Raw genomic sequence first — 17980 nt, 5'->3', positions numbered from 1 at the left:
AACTTGATGGATTGTTTTTGTTTATTTTTTTAATGCATTTTTTTCACTTTTTATTATTAATTTAAAACTGTTTATTATTTTTAATCGTTAATTATTTTTTTATCTTATATTTAAAATATTACATCTGTATATTTTAAATATTATTGTTTATAATTAGAATCTTATTATGTTTTTTAATTATTAATATATAAATTTTGTTAATTAGTAGGCTTACTCATTAATACCATATCAATTAATCATAAAAAAATAGTTATACAAATCTAAATATAGAAAGTTGAATCATTAATATATCTATTATAATTTAATTAAAAATATGTATGAATTTTTGTAAATATGTTTTCAAATGTGTACATTTTTAAAATTGTATTTTTTTGCACATTTTTTGTAATATAATTGTTTTTGTTGTACACTAATGAAAAAACCCCTATTAATTATGAATTATTGTTTTATTTTTTATTGTTTTATTAATTATTGGTTATGGTTTTATTATTAATTATTTATCGTTGTTGGTTTTTTTTTTTTTTTAGGGAACTGCACATCTTATAATTCCAGTGTCGGACCATTACACTGGTCGTGTCACATGGCGCGGGGGTAGTTACTACTACCCGAAGATTAAGGCTAAATTTGAAGAATTCAACCTATTGGACAGGGTGAGGGAATCCCCTTCCAAACAGTTTTTCGAGAGAGAGCCCATACAATTTTCAGGAGCATTTTTTGATCAGTTGATGCTTCACAAAATAAAATCTGACAAGCCGGACGAGGTGCATTTCTATGTGGGAAGGAAGATATGTAGATTTGGGAGGGTGGAGTTCGGCTTGGTCACCGGGTTAAACTTGTTGCCAGGCCCTACTGAGGAAGACATCAAACAAAATGGAAGCTCTGACCGGTTGATTATGGAATATTTCAACGGTAGTGCTTCGAGCAGCTTCGGCCAACTGCGCAGAGTTTTTGAGAGCTGCACAAAAGCTGATGATGTCTACAAGTTGGGGATGGCCTTGTTTATTATGGGCGTCCTCACTGGTAAGGAGGAGAAGACTGTCGTTCCTCCTTTTGTGATAAGAATGGTTGATAACCTTCCATTCTTCTACGAGTACCCCTGGGGAAAGATTTCTTACACCAAGTTGATAGAAACTTGTAACAAGGATTACTTGGATGTGAAGAATAAGATGTTGAAAAAGATTGAGAAGGGAGTCACTCAGAAGGAGGCAAAATACTCAGCCTACGGCTATACTGCAGCGTTGCAGTATTGGGCATACGAGGCCATATTACAGCTGGGCAACGAGTATGCAGTGAGGAGGTCGCATCGCTTTCCGAGAATGGTCAACTGGGAGAGTAAGCCAAACACTACACACGGGAAGGATGAAGTGACCAGATTATTTGCTAAAAATGTAAGTTTGTTACGCTTTATGTTGAATTCATGTTAATTTCCATATATTATATTAATATATTTGTTATATTTTTCAGTTGACAGTGTACTCCATGTTATGTCCTTGGCCGACCGAGATTGAGTTTGTGAGTTACATAACCGGGGGTCAGCCTCCGTTATTTGTTGACTTGGAGGAACTTGTGTTGGGTGAGGATGGGCAACCAACACAGGATGCTTTGCGAAGCCAGCCCGAAAAGCTTGCCTCCACATTGGAAGAACGAGCGGAGGCAGCCCGAATATTTAAAGACTCTACACCACCTCCACCGTCTCCACCACGTGCACCGCCTGCAGTTCCAGATGGGTCTGGTGTTGACCCATCTCCAGCTTCAGTTCCTGATGGGTCTGGTGTTGACCCATCTGCAGCTTCAGTTCCAGATCAGTGTGGTGTTGACCCACTTGCAGCATCACAGGGTCCTCCTGTTCCCCCGTCAGCTTCTATTCCCAGCACCTTAGAGGCTCGCGATCCAGTATACCCTGCCATTTTGGCAAGGTTGGAGACTGTGGAGAGGGGGCAGGCCGCTCTACTAAGAGGACAAACAGCGATTATGGATCAGTTGAAGACCATAATGATGCTCCTGCAAGATCTTGGAAGGCCAGCAGTAGATTCACAGCCACAGCCACAGCCACAGCCACAGCCAGAAGAGGAGGCTCGGACACCGGAAGATGACTTCATTCTCCCAAATGATTACCAATCGGATGATGATGACATGTTCTGTACACCTGAGAAGACGAATATCACCAGCATCGGGGATACTCAGGATTCTGAGGTGCAGGTGTTAGAGACAGCTCCAGAAGTCATGGAGAACCGGAGGAAGAGAAGGCGGCCTAGGTGGTTCGCTGAGTACACTGAAATGAAGAAGAAGGCTAGGGCTACTTCGACACTCGTGAATGCGGACCCACTTAGAGTGGTTGATCGGAAGCTGCTCAAGACTTTTCACAATTAGGTACTCGGCCAGATTGGGAACAATTACCCGAGAGAGTGCTTCACCGGTCGATACCATTCGTCTTGGTTCCTCGAACTACATACTCCGAAGTTTTGGCTTGGGAACGATGTAAGTTTTTAAGACTTTTTTACTACTTTTGCTTTTAAAGACTTTATCTGACTCTTTTTTATTTAATCTCTGACATATTTAATTTTCATGTTTTAGCATTTGGATGCGGCATTCCATTTGATGAGGAGGCGACAACACTTTTATCCAGAGGCCTACCCAAATAGATGTGTCATCACGCCGTGTATTTTCCCAGCAGGAGTTATTGCTCGGTGGGAAGCTACGGGTGATGACCAGGCTAACTATCAGTGGAACGAGAGCATATTAGATTTGATTCTAGGGGATGAAAGTCAATTCTTAGCCAGTTGGAAGAATAAGGAGAGAATATATATGGCCCTCTACTTCGATGGAGCAAAGCATTGGGTGGCACTAGAGGTAGATCTGGATCATTGGTTGTTGAACATATTTGACTCGAGCCTCGGATCGATTTCCCCGAACGAATTGAAGAGACACCCGACAATGTGGGAAAAATTACTACCAAATTTGCTGCTGCAGGCTGGCCTATTCGAGACTCATGACATGATCCTCGTGCCTCAACTTACCGCCTCAGTGAGCCAGGTCAAAAATTTCACTTCAAAAGTCATGGATCGGGCCGTTGTTCCACACACAAAGACAAGGTAACTTAATTACAATTGATTTTTTAGTCATTTAACTTGAATTTAATTTGCATACTTTTATTTATTTACTTTTTATTGTCTCATACAGCGGTAACTGCGGGATGTACGTGATAGAGCACATCGAGCATAGTATGATGGAGACTACGTTTGATAATGTGCACGATGAGAATATGAAGAAATTTAGAGAGCGGTGGTGTGTAGATTTGTTTTACCAGAATTTAGCATGAACAAATGTGTTTTTTATTTGGTATTTATTAAGATAACAATGTAACTGGTTTTTTTATTGGTATGTTTATATTTTTTTAAGAGTTCATACAAATTTTACGCCTTTCTTTCATGCAATAAATTATAATAATTATGTAAACATAAAATATCACAAATTCTAATATTTAAAATAGTCCAACATTAATTCAATAACAATACATAATAGTCCAACACATCACGATACAAATAAACTAAAATAACATTTTTAACCTCGGTAGTTGCAAGTGCTTCTGTTGTGCCCCTTGGCACCGCACTTGCTACAATTTCGTGATTTGATAATCCTTTCACCGTTACAAGCAGTTCGGTTGTTCTTAATTCTTCCAATCTTTCGCTTCTTGGGTCGCCCTACTGGTTGCTTCTCAATAGGCACTCCAACTGTCATGTTCTTGATGTCATCAGGCAATTCCCAATCATCCTCGTCACCAACTGGCATAATTGTTCCTTCATATGTCCTCCTCCAATATTCAGTCGTGTAATATGGCGAGCATAGTGTCTACGCGCTAATACTTTGCTCCTGAGATGCAGCACATGCATGAGGACAAGAAAACTTCATGCACTGGAACAAGCCGCAAGTGCAAGTATGTTCCTACAAGTCCACTACGCCACCGGTCATAACTGTTCCTCCAGGGTGAACCCGCAACGTGTAAGGCCCGCATGAGTCAACGTTCAAATACCGACCTTTTTCAAAATGCAATGTCAAGTCCTCCTCCATTTCTGGTGCTAGGGGTTTCATCCACTTGTCAGCTTTTTCTTTTCGTGAAGCAAACCACTTCTGGATTTTAGACCTCAGGAATGCTACAGCAGCAGTGATCGGGAAGCCTCTTGCATCCTTAGTTGTGTTGTTGAAGCTCTCAGCCCAGTTGCTCATCATTACATTGTAACGTACCCCTGGAAAGTACGACCGGACCCATTTTTCAAATCCAATTTCCTCAAGATATTGTGCAACCGCTGGATTCATGGCCCGAATGTTCTCAAATTCTCTGTGAAACTCTGATCTTGAATACGTGTAGGCACACGTGTAAATGTGATTCGTGAAGACGTCAGTCTTGAACTTGTGGTTGGCGTTCATAATAATGTGGTGGTAGCATGCACCGTGGTGTGCATCAGTGAACACGATATCCAAAGCACGAACAGTGCTTTGATGCCTATCCGAAACAAAAGCTAAGTTCTCAACATCACCAATCGTTTCTTTCAATTTTCTCATAAAATAGGTCCAGGAATTGTGGTTTTCACTGTCAACTATAGCAAAAGCTATCAGAAAGATATGACTCCCTGCATCTAAAGCCACTGCACACAACATTTGCCCGCCATACCTAGTCTTCAAGAAAGACCCATCAACGCATACAACAAGTCGACAAAACCTAAACCCCCGAATAGAAGGACCCAAAGAGAAGAAACAATACTTGAAGCGACCATCTTCTACCACAAAATCCGTGATGGTACCTGGATTCCGCAACTGTAGCATGTGCAAGTAACTAGGTAATTTTAAGTACGAATCTTCAAGTGTACCCCGGGCTAGGTGTAGTGCCTTCTCTCTGCACCTCCATGCCTTTTCGTAACTCATTTGGATCCCGTAATCCTTGTGCATACTTTTTCTTATATCAGAGGGCAACTGATCCGAGCCGTCAGTTGCGAACTTATCCTTAATTAGATGGGCAACTATTACAGGTGATGCTTGACGGTTATCTTTTCCTCGAAGATCAAGGGAACATGTATGTACATTATGAAATGTACTCACCTCAAACATGTTAGAAAGTACGTTCTTCTTTGCTCATAATCTCCACCCACAATCTGTATCCTTACATGTGACGTACCAAATATCAATACCGGACTTCCTAACGTAGTAGTCAAACCCTTTCTTCATTGCATACAGGCTAACAACCATCTTTAAATGCTCTTTGTCTCTAAAAAACTTTCCCACATGTAACTCCCCGCCTGGTGTGCCACCCGCAGATATATAATGACCATGATCCTCGATGTCTTCTCTTGTATACATTTTCTCCTTGGATTTACCGTAACTTGTCGAAGAAGAAAATGGATCGCTCCATCCAGTCACATTGGTACCTTGAGCATCAGTAGGACCACTAATATCATTGGTCTCTCCACCATTATTAGGACCTGTACTCTCAGTAGTTCCTGTACCATGACTGGTTTTGCCTGGACGACTACTACTAGTACCAGGTGTTTGGCAATTTTCTCTATGGGGCATTCTTTTCCGTGTCGGTGGCCTTGGTGGTATTTGGTACGATAGTGGAGTCAAGTTCAAAGGTATAGCAGCAGGGGCCTCTGTACCTTGGTCGTCTCTTACGCAATCATTGCCCTCAACATAACATTCAGGGTTTGGACCATTAAAAAAACCATCGATCAACGGCATTTGCGCTACAATATCAGCACTCGGCATCATATTGTTTAATTCAGGTAATACATCCGCCACAAACACCTCTGGATTTGTTTCTGGAACAAAACTCCCAACCTCGCTACGATTATCCTTAACAGAACTTGGTGTGGGACTAGGATCGACGCAAACATTCTTCTTTAACAAAGTCACAAACAAAGGAGTAAATTCATCTGGCTTCTTCGCAAGTGTAGATAAAAAGTACCTTGCACGCTTATCATTTCCAATAACTTCAGGGCGATACTCAAAGCCTTTCTTGTACTTGTAATGTACTTCCAATTTCAAGTCATACTCCACTTTGTCGACATCCAGTTCTTCGTACAAAACATCAACCAAATTGAGTAGCTTAGGTTCGGATCAATGTCAAATGTCAAATTGTCGCCCCATTTATAAACCCAATCTCTACCATCAAACTCCCAAACACCATTATACATAACACACGCATTTACAGTTGAACCTGTCACATACATTTAAAAAATACAGTTATAATTTACAACAAAAATCTCACCGGAAAAAAATCTTAATTAATAATTATTACTAAAACCATAAAAAATAAAACAATAATTAATAAAACAAAAATTATTAATACTAATTAATAATTAATAATGATTAATAATTAATAATAATATTTCATAATTAATAATTAATAATTAATCATAAAACAATTATTAATAAAAAAATTAATTAAACAAAAATTAATAAAACATTTGTTGATAAAACAAATAAAAAAATTAACAATTAATAAAACAATAATTTATTAAATTCATAACTCAATAATAAATAAAATAATTCTTAAAAAATTAATTAAAATAAACATTAATTAGTCACACAAAATACATTAGTCATAAAATAATAAATAATAAATAATAATAAACAAATAATAAAAAAAATAATAAAAAAAAACACGTCGGGTCTGATGGGGGTCCGATTAGTCCGACCATTGGACCTACATGGTGGACCGTCGGACCCATGTTCAAAAAAAAAAAATTAAAAATAGACATATGGTCCGATGGGGGTCCGACCATCGGACCCACTTGGGGACCATCGGGCCAGGATCAAAAAATTAAAAAAAATAATAAAAAAAAAGAAAAATAGCATCGGGTCCGATGGGGTCCGACCATGGGACCATCTTGATGGACCATCGAACCCATCGGGCCATTACCCCTGCCAACCAAATTTTTTCACACATCGGGCCCCCATCGGCCCAGCATCGGACCCCATCGGGCCCGACGGCAAAAAATGCAGAAAACCAACAAAATTCCAGTTTTCACATGCAGAAAACATTTTAACAGAAAAAATAACAAAATAACAGCAACAATAGACAGATCAAGCAACAAAAACAACATTCTTAATTAAATATAACAACAACAAACAATATTTTTTTAAAAAATTAATTACTTACCCATTAATGGAGCTTGTAGTGTTCTAGGTTCTAACGTGGTGGATTAGTGTGGGGGATCCGTAGTGTGGTGCCTTGTAGTGTGGAAGGTTGTAGGTTCTAGTGTATTAATGAGTGAAGAGAAGAAAAAAAAAATTTGGTGGTGGTGAAGATAGGAGTTCGGGTGGGGAAGGGATTGATGAGAAGAGAGGGTTGGGGTGGGTACATGTAATTAGGGGTATTATGGGGAAAACAAAAAAATGTCATATATAACAAATTATGTTAACTATAAGTTTAGGGAAAAAATTATAAGCATATTAATTCAAATTTCCCTTATCAAAATCACCGGAGGTCTTAGACCAACGCCACCACTTGGTGATTGAATACGCTAAACCGTTACATAATCTTTCAACAAAAACAAAATTATACACAAAAAATTTCTTAGAAATTTTAGAAATCTGAAGAAGGATAGAGACAAGAAGAAACTCAACCGCCATTTTACAATTTGACAAAATCAGCACCTTATGTGTTGAAATTACACAAAAAAATCAGCACATGGAAGGCTATTTTTACTCTTTTTTTTTGTATATATATTTTAAAAAATAAGTTATAATAGCTCAAATTTAACCGAGTACTTTGATATATGTCGCCATATTTGGGTGATGTTGTCATTTTTACTGTTAGTGTTCTATACTATGAATATTTGGATCTATATGTTGTGTAATGGGCGTCTTTAGTTTTCTTTTTGTAAAGGTAAAAGAACCATTTTATGTGGCCCAAAACCACAACCCCAAACCCAATACGACTAAAACTGGCTTGAGCATCACTCTGAAACTTGGTAATCAAACCTGCAATAGGTCTGAACAACTTTGAACGAGTTTCAATACCCATTTCCACAACTCAATCACCAAAATATACAATCTAAAAATTCAAAATTCTCAAATCAAACACGTGTGCATCACTAGTTTTAGTCATTCATTTAAACCATTATTGTGATGCAAGGGAGTCTCCATATAAACCTCATTTCTCTCTTTTTTTTTTTTTTTTTGCAATGACCATATAAACCTCGTATTATTTGAAATGAAACTAATAAATCACATTGTCAAAAATATTCTCAACGTTATAAAATGTATTTTCTAAAATATGAATTTTTCCTATAAGTTTTAGTAAAACTCTTTCAAGCATGCTACAAAAAAAAAAAAAAAAAAAAAAAAAAAAAACCCTCTTTAAAGCCCATTTTTAACAAGAAAATGAGGAGTTTTCAATTATATGTCTTTAAACTCTATAATTTGCATAAATAAGGGGATTTTACTTTTTCCAAATCTTAATATAGACAAATTAACAACCAAAACATTAAAAATAATAATAATAATAACTAAAACAAAATTTTGTACCAAAACAAAAAAATACTTATCACCTAAAATTTTAGATAAAGCCATCTAATTTGAAATTTGAAATTTTCTCATAAAAAATTCTTGCTCTCGCCACAAAATTCTAGTTATTTGCAAAATTGTGAGAAATACCGAAGAAGTAAAGTACACTTCGAAATTTATTATATGATCACAAAATGTTCCAAAAATTACTTAAATTATATTTGAACTTTTTAAATGTGCTATTTTTTCTTTCTTTCTTAAAGTTTGTATACATATTTCCATATTTTTGTTTGTTTCCCTGTAAATGTGCGAAAATAAAACCTTGGATGGAATTGGGCTGCCTTTTCCTTTAGTCGATCGATTGAGCCCACTACAAATTAAAGAGAACATATGCTATAATTTATAGAAAAATTTACATGGTATATTAATTTTTACCAAATTTTTACAAAAATACTGTGAGGCGTTATTTTTTACTTTTTTACTTTTTTTTTTTATAAGTTTCATACTGCAATATGCTGTGTTAAGTTTTCACTGGTGTTCTACTAGTGTTTTACTGGTGTTCTAATGTTGTTTTGAGTTATTTTGCTTTATGTTTTACTGGTATTTTATAAAAATACAGTATTTTTGAAAAGATTTCCGTGTGACAGTATTTTTGTAAGAATTAACCCAAATTCCAGTATTTTTTGTAAGTTTCCCTAATTTATATTATTTTGAGCTAATTAGTTAAGGTACTATTTTTTTTTTTTTGATAAAAAAATTACATTTTTATGTTTAATTTTTTTTTATATATATATTTTTACATTTTTCTATAGAAACAACATGAATATTACATAAAAGTGACATGAAAATAACATCTAAATAATATCAAAATAACATACAGATAATAAAAAATTAACAACAAATTAACAAGAGTACAACATAAAAAGATCGTATTTTCTGTAAATAAAATCAAAAAATAAAAATATTTAAAATTTCGTAAAACCATATTTTTGTAACTTTTTTGTTGTTTTTGTGTATGTGTGAAATAATCCCTATTATTTTTAGGGATTATTTAAAAAAAAATACAAAAAAAACAACCAAATATATATATAAATAATATTGTACAGAATTTTAAATATTTTTACAGTTTTTAAAATTTTATTTACATAAAATTCAATGTTTTAATGTATTTATATATTGTACTTTTTTGGACCCTGTGTTTTGCAAAAGTTACAGATTAGACCATTTATTTTGTTAAATGACAAAATGAACCTTGTATTGACCAAAATGGTAAAATAAGATCCTGAGCTTAATTTTCGATAATTTTCTTTTTAATATAACCAACTTGAAGACAATTCCTAACATGATTAGATACAGAAAATGTAAACAGTTTTGTCATAACACATTTAGATCGAATTATTATTAAATTTTATTTTGACAAAAAATCAGTTCAGGGTCATATTTGTATTATTTTAAAAAATACAGGGTCTATTTTCTCATTTAACAAAACAAAAGGTGTACTTGATAAATTTTTCGAAACACATGGTCCAAAATAGTATTTACTAAATTTTTTATGTTATTTTGAACTATTATTTTTATGCAATTTTTTTGGTCTCTTTATAGAATACCGTAAAAATAGTAACAAAAAAAATTAGAATTTTTATATATATTAAAAAAAACCATTTATGTAATTTTTCTCTTATTTTTATAGGAAGAATATTCTATGAAGATTTTTTAAAAAAAAAATGTTATTCTTTGAGAAGCTGGATTAAATATAATTCAACTTCATTGGCAAACAAAGTGAAGCTTGATGTAAGTGACATTCATGATTATGACATTTCTGCTCTATATGACTTTCATCAATATATGTGTAATTGGTCAAATAATTAAAAAAAAAAAATTGACATTTCATGAATCTTGGTTTTTTATAAATCTCGATTGCCAGATTATCCCAGAATAGTCATTCATTGGTTTTCAATTTTCAATTTTCAGAAAGAAAAAAAACCTCAGGTCTTTTTCACACTTAATTGGACCTCATATTAATATTACTGGTATTATTAATAGTTGTATCACAATCATTTTAATTTTTAGACTACTGGAATATCTGTATTCACTGCATATATATATTAATTTCTTAAGGTTAAAGTTCATTGCTGTAGAAAATAAATGAATGATATCTCAAAAGATGTACCATATATATACTTAAATCATAATAATTTTCATCAACAATGAACTACAAATGTATTTGTATAATATAAATAAAATTGAAAGATATGTATACATTGCAATTAAAAAAAGATACATGCTTGTTATATATATTAAAGAGAATGGGAAGTAGGGTATGAAAGGAGAGCAGCATATATACCTAATCTTTGTAAATTAAATAAGTCCAAATATAACAAGTCAAAATTAATAGGTTTATTAGGTGTGTTGTCTGCGGCTAGTTGCTGAGTAATATATGACTTAGTTTCACAAGTTTCTAAAAAGTGGGAACATATATTACCATTTTCACACACCATGCTATATATTACTTCTGTATATATATATATGTCTGTGTGGATTGTTTTGTATGGCACTTTTGTACTTAATTTCTTGTAACATTATAAGATTCCAAAATGATAAACCTTTATTATTATTATTACTTGGAAAATCATTTCTAATTATCCTTATTAAGTAGGAGTGATTTCACTGATCTCATTTTGTTATGTATGATCATTATATTATATTGGCATATGATTTGTAGTGTTAGCTTACGGTAACTAAATAATAAGTTGTTTGAGTCTCTATCATATTTATTTACGTACACACCAATTTGACCATGAGAGCATTTTACTTTTTATAAAGGGAAAAAAAAAAGAAAAATAAAATTGACTTATAAGAGCCGAAAAGCTTTGGGCAAAAAGTTATTAGGTTTAGCTTTTCATAAAATTTCAACTACTACTACTATGCCTTCCCACAACTTTTTCCTCAAATTCCACACACCCAAACAGAGAGAAAGCACGTGAGTGAGGCCATAGGATTGGAAATATTGGTAAATTAATAATATTAATAATAATAATAATAATTTTCCAAAGCCCAAGGTGAGTGTACTACAACAATTTACTGTGTATGTAGTAGTAGTGGTATAGTAGTATAGTAGGGCCTAGTTTTTCTTCTTAACATTACTTGAAATAAACACTTCATAACAACACCTTTAACTTAGATTATACTCCGGTAATAGTGTTTTCATTTTTCTTTTTCAACAATAATAATTGAGTTATTATTATATAACAATTGCAATTGCAGACAACCTGGGTTTGAATATGCAGGGATTTGACATTTTACGTGTTGTTTCTTTCCTTATTTCTCAAAAAACAAAAACAATGAAAAATATGTTAATTTAATGCACAAATTTCAAGAATGTCAAAAAAATAAAATGCGTTGAAATTCGTAGCCAGTATCGTCCTCTCCGTTTGTCACTATGATGTATAACATTGAGAGAGAGAGAGAGAAAGAGAAAGATTTTATAAATAATTTGTGGGGTGGGAAGTGAATGAATAGGGGGCATATATAGGCCATGGCAGCACATCTTACGGGCACCTCTTTTTGAATAAAAACAACACATTTAATTTGGAACTTAATCAATCAATTTTATTCTGGTGTACCATTATTAATTATCATACTCACCAAACAAAACTAACTTAATACTACTAAAAAACTCATTGATTACCCAAACCCCATTTCACAAAATTACAAAGACCATTTAATTACCACTAATATTGGTAATTTATAGAATGACACCCAAAATAATCCCTAAGGCATGTGAAGTAAATATTTGAGGAGAAAGAAAATTAGTATAGCTGCCAAAAATTCTCTGCTTTTGTGTGTTATTTTGCTGAAGAAAAAGAAAGAATATATAGTTGACCCATGAATAAATTGTTGGATAATATCCTACTTTTACTTACGCCAGAAGACAGTTCACGAGCCAACAAACTAAAAATAAAGGCATTCATACTTGTTTTCTTTTTATTTCGCACTTTCTTTTTTGATCATTCTCTAATTCTTTGAGAACGTGATATATATATAATCTTATTCTTATATAAGTTGAGATAATGAATTAAAAAAAATTAAATGTCATTTATATTATACTTTTATATAATTATATATTTTTGTAAACAGAGAATCAAAATTCCATTGTGTACGTGGTCTTTTAAAAACAAAATTAATAGCCAGTAAATGTTAGACTAGCTTGCAGTGGTCAAAGACTACATATATATATATATATATGTATATATATATATATATAAATTTGCCTAATATTACTAAAATGTTAGATCATATGTGTTATACTAGCAATAAATAATAGATCTGGTTGAAAAAAGTTTACATCAAAGGAAATAAATAAATTTGGTGAAATAAAAAAAATGATGTATGATAGTATCTCCTTGCAATATAAAGTTTATGCATATTTACAATAAAAACTCGTCAATTAAATTTTAGTTAAAAAATAAAATACAAAGAGGTGAAAATAAAAGGTTTAAGACAAACTTAGAATATTAAGGGAAAAAATTGGTGTTATATTGAATCTCTAAACTCCCTTACAAATAATTATGTTCCAACCTTCTCTTTAATAAAAGAGAGAGGTGTTTATAGGAAGTGCTAATGGCTTCAAAATATAAGTGATTCTAAATGTTTGGGGATAAGATTAATTTTGTAGCATGAAGATCGGCATGTCAGACGGCTCTAGTGGTGTGGCAGTTGTGTCGAGTGTAGTTGGTACTCCAAATGAGACAAATAGTATCTCTATTACTTGTACTTGTCTTACAATTCACTACCTCTTCAAAGGTATGCATGCTTTAGCAACTTTATCCATTGTTTGTACGTTCCCTTGGCATTCATCTCGCAACACTCATGATGTGAGTATAATACTTGGGAAAAATAGTTAAGTGATGGATCTATGAGAGATGAGTCTTGTTGTTTAATCTTGGTAGCAAATCCCTCCCCCATCTCTTTTGGTGGTCAATCCATTGTAACATATATACTTTGAATGTGATTGCTCTCTTGTGTGGAGCAAGTGGTGTTAGGTGATGATTAGGAGAGTAAGAGAACAAGGGAGAGTGAGTGAGGGAGCAAGGAGAGAGTAAGTGAGGAAGCGGGGAAAGAGAGCTAGGGAGTATGAAGAGTGAGTGTCGTGGGGAGAGAGGAAGTAGCAGGGAGAGAGGGGAAGTAACATGGAGAGAGAGAGAGAGAGAGAGAGACAGAGAGAGAGAGTAGCGGAGAGCTCCTCACACGGGGAGCTCAACCCGTGCCTTGGTCTTTCCTAATGTTGGCTCTCCCCCTCGGGTGGTGTCCCATCTTGGTAGTTGGCATCTTCTTTTCATCTAAATACTTATTTAAAGTGTATTTTTGGAATTTTTTCTCTCGTTAATCTATAGATCTCCAAAAATTACACTTAACAATTTTTGGGGATCATGTTCTTCTTAAAATAAACTGATACTTATGGCACTAAGCTCGAAGACACTCAACGTGTTCCTAATGATGCTAAGCTCGTTAGGGGGTTTAGGAATATGTTTGGTGTTGTTAACATTGAGAGACTTAATTTACTTAAGCCGGCTCTTATTCGTCACCTCAGGAATGCTATCAATATATCTTCCAAAGAATATGTTATCTGAAGTGTGCATAAATCGATCCAATCCAATAAGAACCGACCAATCCAATTACAACTGACTGCCAAACATTGTATATCCAATTGTGATCGGATCAGATTGGATGTTATTTTTAAATATCCAATTGGATCAGATCGGATGGTGGATGGGGTGTCTAAAAATCTAATACATCCAACATTCAATCGAACTAATTAGTATTTTCATTTAGTTTGGATGAGTACTTAGATTTTATATTGTTATACCCAGGGTCGGCCCTAGGCATAGGCGGGCTAGACCCTTGCCTAGGGCCCACACTTTTTGGGGGCCCAAAATAAAAAAAAAAATTATTAGGCTTTTATTTAAGTAAAATTTAAGTGTATCATAAGCACCAAATTTTCATAGCTTGGTTAGTTGAGGTGGATGGCATAATGTCCAAGGTCATGGGTTCAAATCCCATAATACTTTTTTTTTTTGATATTTTTTTTATATATTTTTGAGGGCCCCAAAATTTAATTGGTCTTGGCCCCATATATTTTCAGGGCCGACCCTGGTTATACCTCAAATCTATATGTATATATGAAAATTAACATTAAAGTTTTACTCTTTTTTTCTTGGATTGGATGGATCCAGTCTAATCCAATACATACTGGATCTAAAATATTGGATGGATCCAATCCGATCCAAAAAATACTAGGTCTAAAATATTGGATAAATCTAAATTAAAAAAATAATTATATATGAAATACATCCGAAACCGATCCAATCCAATATCCAATGGATGTTGGATTGATTGGATGGCGGAAATTAATTGAATCAGATCGGATGGTAAAATCCAACATCCAATATATGATGGATCAGATCTGGATAGGCCTAAAAACATTAGATATGATCCAACGAACACCCCTAACCACTACCGTGTACTCGTAGCTAATTTTAAAATTGTGTTTGGGAAGTGACGAGATATATTTTTGTCAAAGGTGGATAGATAGAAAGTTTCTTTATTGAAATAAACAAGATTTTTATTTTTTCTTCTTTAGAAATAAAGGAAAAGTATTAATAAAAATAATCCTTCTAATTTGAGATAACTTAATTCCATTAAAAGCGTACCCACATAATAACCTATTGATACAAAGCAATCAACTATTACTAAAAAATTTGGAATTTTTGATAGTTTTACATCGTTAGGTAGAGAGTTCCCGACAATCTATAAAATCGTCGCCTATAAGAGTATCGCGAATATCGGGTATAGAATAAGTGACGGTGAAAAATATATTAGGGAAAAGAATTCTTGACGGTTAAAAACTATCGCAATAGTGCATTCTCCCCCCCCCCCCAAACCATCGTCTATATTCATCCTCCTCGAAACCAAGATGAGAGTTTTGTTTGGTATCAAGAGCCTCGAAGAGTCGATATCTGGGTCACGGTTTTCCCGAAACTACAACCCCAAGATCTCTGATGATCTGTGAAATACAAAAATTCCAAAATAAAAATAATAATAAAGAAGTTACGATAAAGAGAAGAATGACCGATGCTCGTGGTGGTTCATGGTCATATGTCTATCTTTGGAGAGAGAGAGAGAGAGAGAGAGAGAGAGAGAGAGAGAGAGAGAGAGAGAGAGAGAGAGAGAGAAAGAGAAAGAGAGAGATAGAGAGAGAGACGAGTGCCAATGGTGCTCGTGGTGGAGCTCGTGGTCGAGGCCGACTGTGGTGGAGCTTGAACGGGCTTTTGTCTATGGTGGTACTTGTGGTGGAGCTCATGAAAGAGAAAACGAGAAACAAAGAGCGAGAGACAAGACGAGTCATAGAGGTTGTGGACTGCTGTCTATGAGAAAGACAGAGGATGACGGGGAGCGGAGGTCGAAGCGAAGGAGAGAGAGAGAGAGAGAGAGAGAGAGAGAGAGAGAGAGAGAGAGAGAGAGAGAGAGAGAGAGAGAGAGAGAGAGAGAGAGAGAGAGAGAGAGAGAGAGACGATTTGAAAATGTATAGATGTGAAAATTTTCAATCTAAAAACGCGTTATATTGGAGCGAGGGAAAATGTGTTATTTAAATTTTGTTAAATTTGAACTAATTACCTACGGTTTAAAACTGTTGCCTATATTGTTATTGTGGCCTATAACACTATAGGTGACGGTTTTAAATTGTGGCCTATACCATAGGCGACGGTTTTAATAGTTTTTAACCGTCCACAATTCACCTTTTAGAAAAACTGTAATTTTTAAGGCACGCTTAAAAACTGTTGGGAATGCCTCACGAGTGTTTGAAATTGTCAGGAATACCCAATTTTTTTTTGAAGATTTTAAACACTCACTTAATTTTTTTAGCGACGGTCTCCCCAAAAAAAGTTTTTTTAAGACAGTCGAGAATAGTGATTTTTGTAGTAGTGAGCCTTAGTGTTGTAAGTTCGTGCGTACTGTATTCGCTATTTATTCGTGTTTTTCAAAAATCAGGTGGTGTCGTGTCGTGTTACAAAAAAATATGGGTCGTGTCGTGCTAATATTTTTAAAGGGTAGGCCTGACACGACCCGTAGGCTCGGTAGTTTCGCGCTAATGCTCGAATTCGTGTCGGCCCGTATTTCTTAAACAAATTAGCTTGTTTTCATATTCGGGCTTGAATTCATGCTTTACTTTTTCATATTTTCTTCCAGAATTACTAAAGTATATGTGTATTTTATAGCTTTAGTTATATTTATATAACTTTTCAACAATATTTTACACATTATAATCATATTAAAAAACTATTATCATAAAATTTTAAATATTTATTTATAAATACTCAATTTTTTATATCAACTTATAAATACACTAATATCTAAACTTAGTTTTTCATGTTTTAATAGTTTTAATTATAGAATTATAATATTTAATATTGTATTTAATTATTATTATTTTAATTTATTTATAATTGATAAATACATATCCTATTATTATTAATAAATTATAAGATTTTTAATATGTCAAGTTGTACTTTTTGAGCTTGTCGCGTGTCCTGCTATTCGGGCTAGTTTATTTGTGCTTCTCGTGCCATGTCATATTGAAGGACATGTTTTTTGTGTCCAAGCCTGTATTGTTCGTGCTTACTTATGCTCGTGTCTTTTAGGCTCGTATCGGATTCGTGTCGTGTCAAAAATCTAATCGTATTTACGACACTATTCAACCTAGTGACTTCAAATCAACGACCTCCTATTCACCTCAACAAACCCAAATCCTAAACAACGACCCAAAGCTATAGCCTCATAAGAAAGGCAAAGTCTTAATTATACCAACTACCCTTTGAATTACTTCATCACATCAAGAGGAAAAGGCAAAAATAGACAACACAAGGCACTTAGACGACGAGAACAAGCAAGTTCTAATTAAAGTCAGACTTAGACGACTCCATGCCCAAAATAGATTTTTCCAAATAAATAGAGCAAAGACTTTAAGGTAAGGAAAGAAACACAATAAAGTCTTTAGCGTTATCATGGAAAATCTTGACCGAAACTACGCCAAAGGCCAAAGATGATTGATGAGCTCTGGTCGAAGTAAAGAGAGCGATCGCTAAAAGTTTTTTTTTTAAAATTTATTTTGGAGATCCCCAAAGAGAATTGACTTTGTGTTTTTGCTAATGAAGATACTAATGTTAGACTTTTTATTTGGGCTTACATTAACTTTTATTGGTTTTATTAAAACTTGGGTTGATTGGATAGTTCTTTGCTGTGTTAGCCCATGTTGTTGGTGATCAATTGTTAATGGGCTTAGCATCTGTGTGTAAAGTCTAGGTGAAGCAGAAGTGTGGGCTTTTCTAGTTGACTGAAGCCTTTGATGAGCGAGCCCGGTAACTAGGGTTTTGTAGCTAAGTCCCCTCCCTAACTCTATAAATACATATTGTCTCATCAC

The 17980-nt window shown here is 34.2% G+C and overlaps 1 protein-coding gene across 1 annotated transcript; it reads left to right on the top strand.

Annotated features, from left to right (window-relative positions):
- Positions 1–1430: 1430 nt before the first annotated feature.
- LOC133032389 (uncharacterized) lies at positions 1431–3381 on the top strand. Its single transcript, XM_061106317.1, has 2 exons — positions 1431–2478; positions 2575–3381. Exon 1 carries the CDS (start codon positions 1480–1482, stop codon positions 2368–2370), a length of 891 nt encoding a protein of 296 aa, XP_060962300.1. The 5' UTR covers positions 1431–1479; the 3' UTR covers positions 2371–2478; positions 2575–3381.
- Positions 3382–17980: the final 14599 nt, after the last annotated feature.

This window comes from Cannabis sativa, chromosome 1 (assembly GCF_029168945.1).
Source record: "Cannabis sativa cultivar Pink pepper isolate KNU-18-1 chromosome 1, ASM2916894v1, whole genome shotgun sequence".
NCBI lineage: Eukaryota > Viridiplantae > Streptophyta > Magnoliopsida > Rosales > Cannabaceae > Cannabis > Cannabis sativa.
Note: the sequence above shows the minus strand (reverse complement) of the source record. Positions and strands in the feature narration are given on the sequence as shown.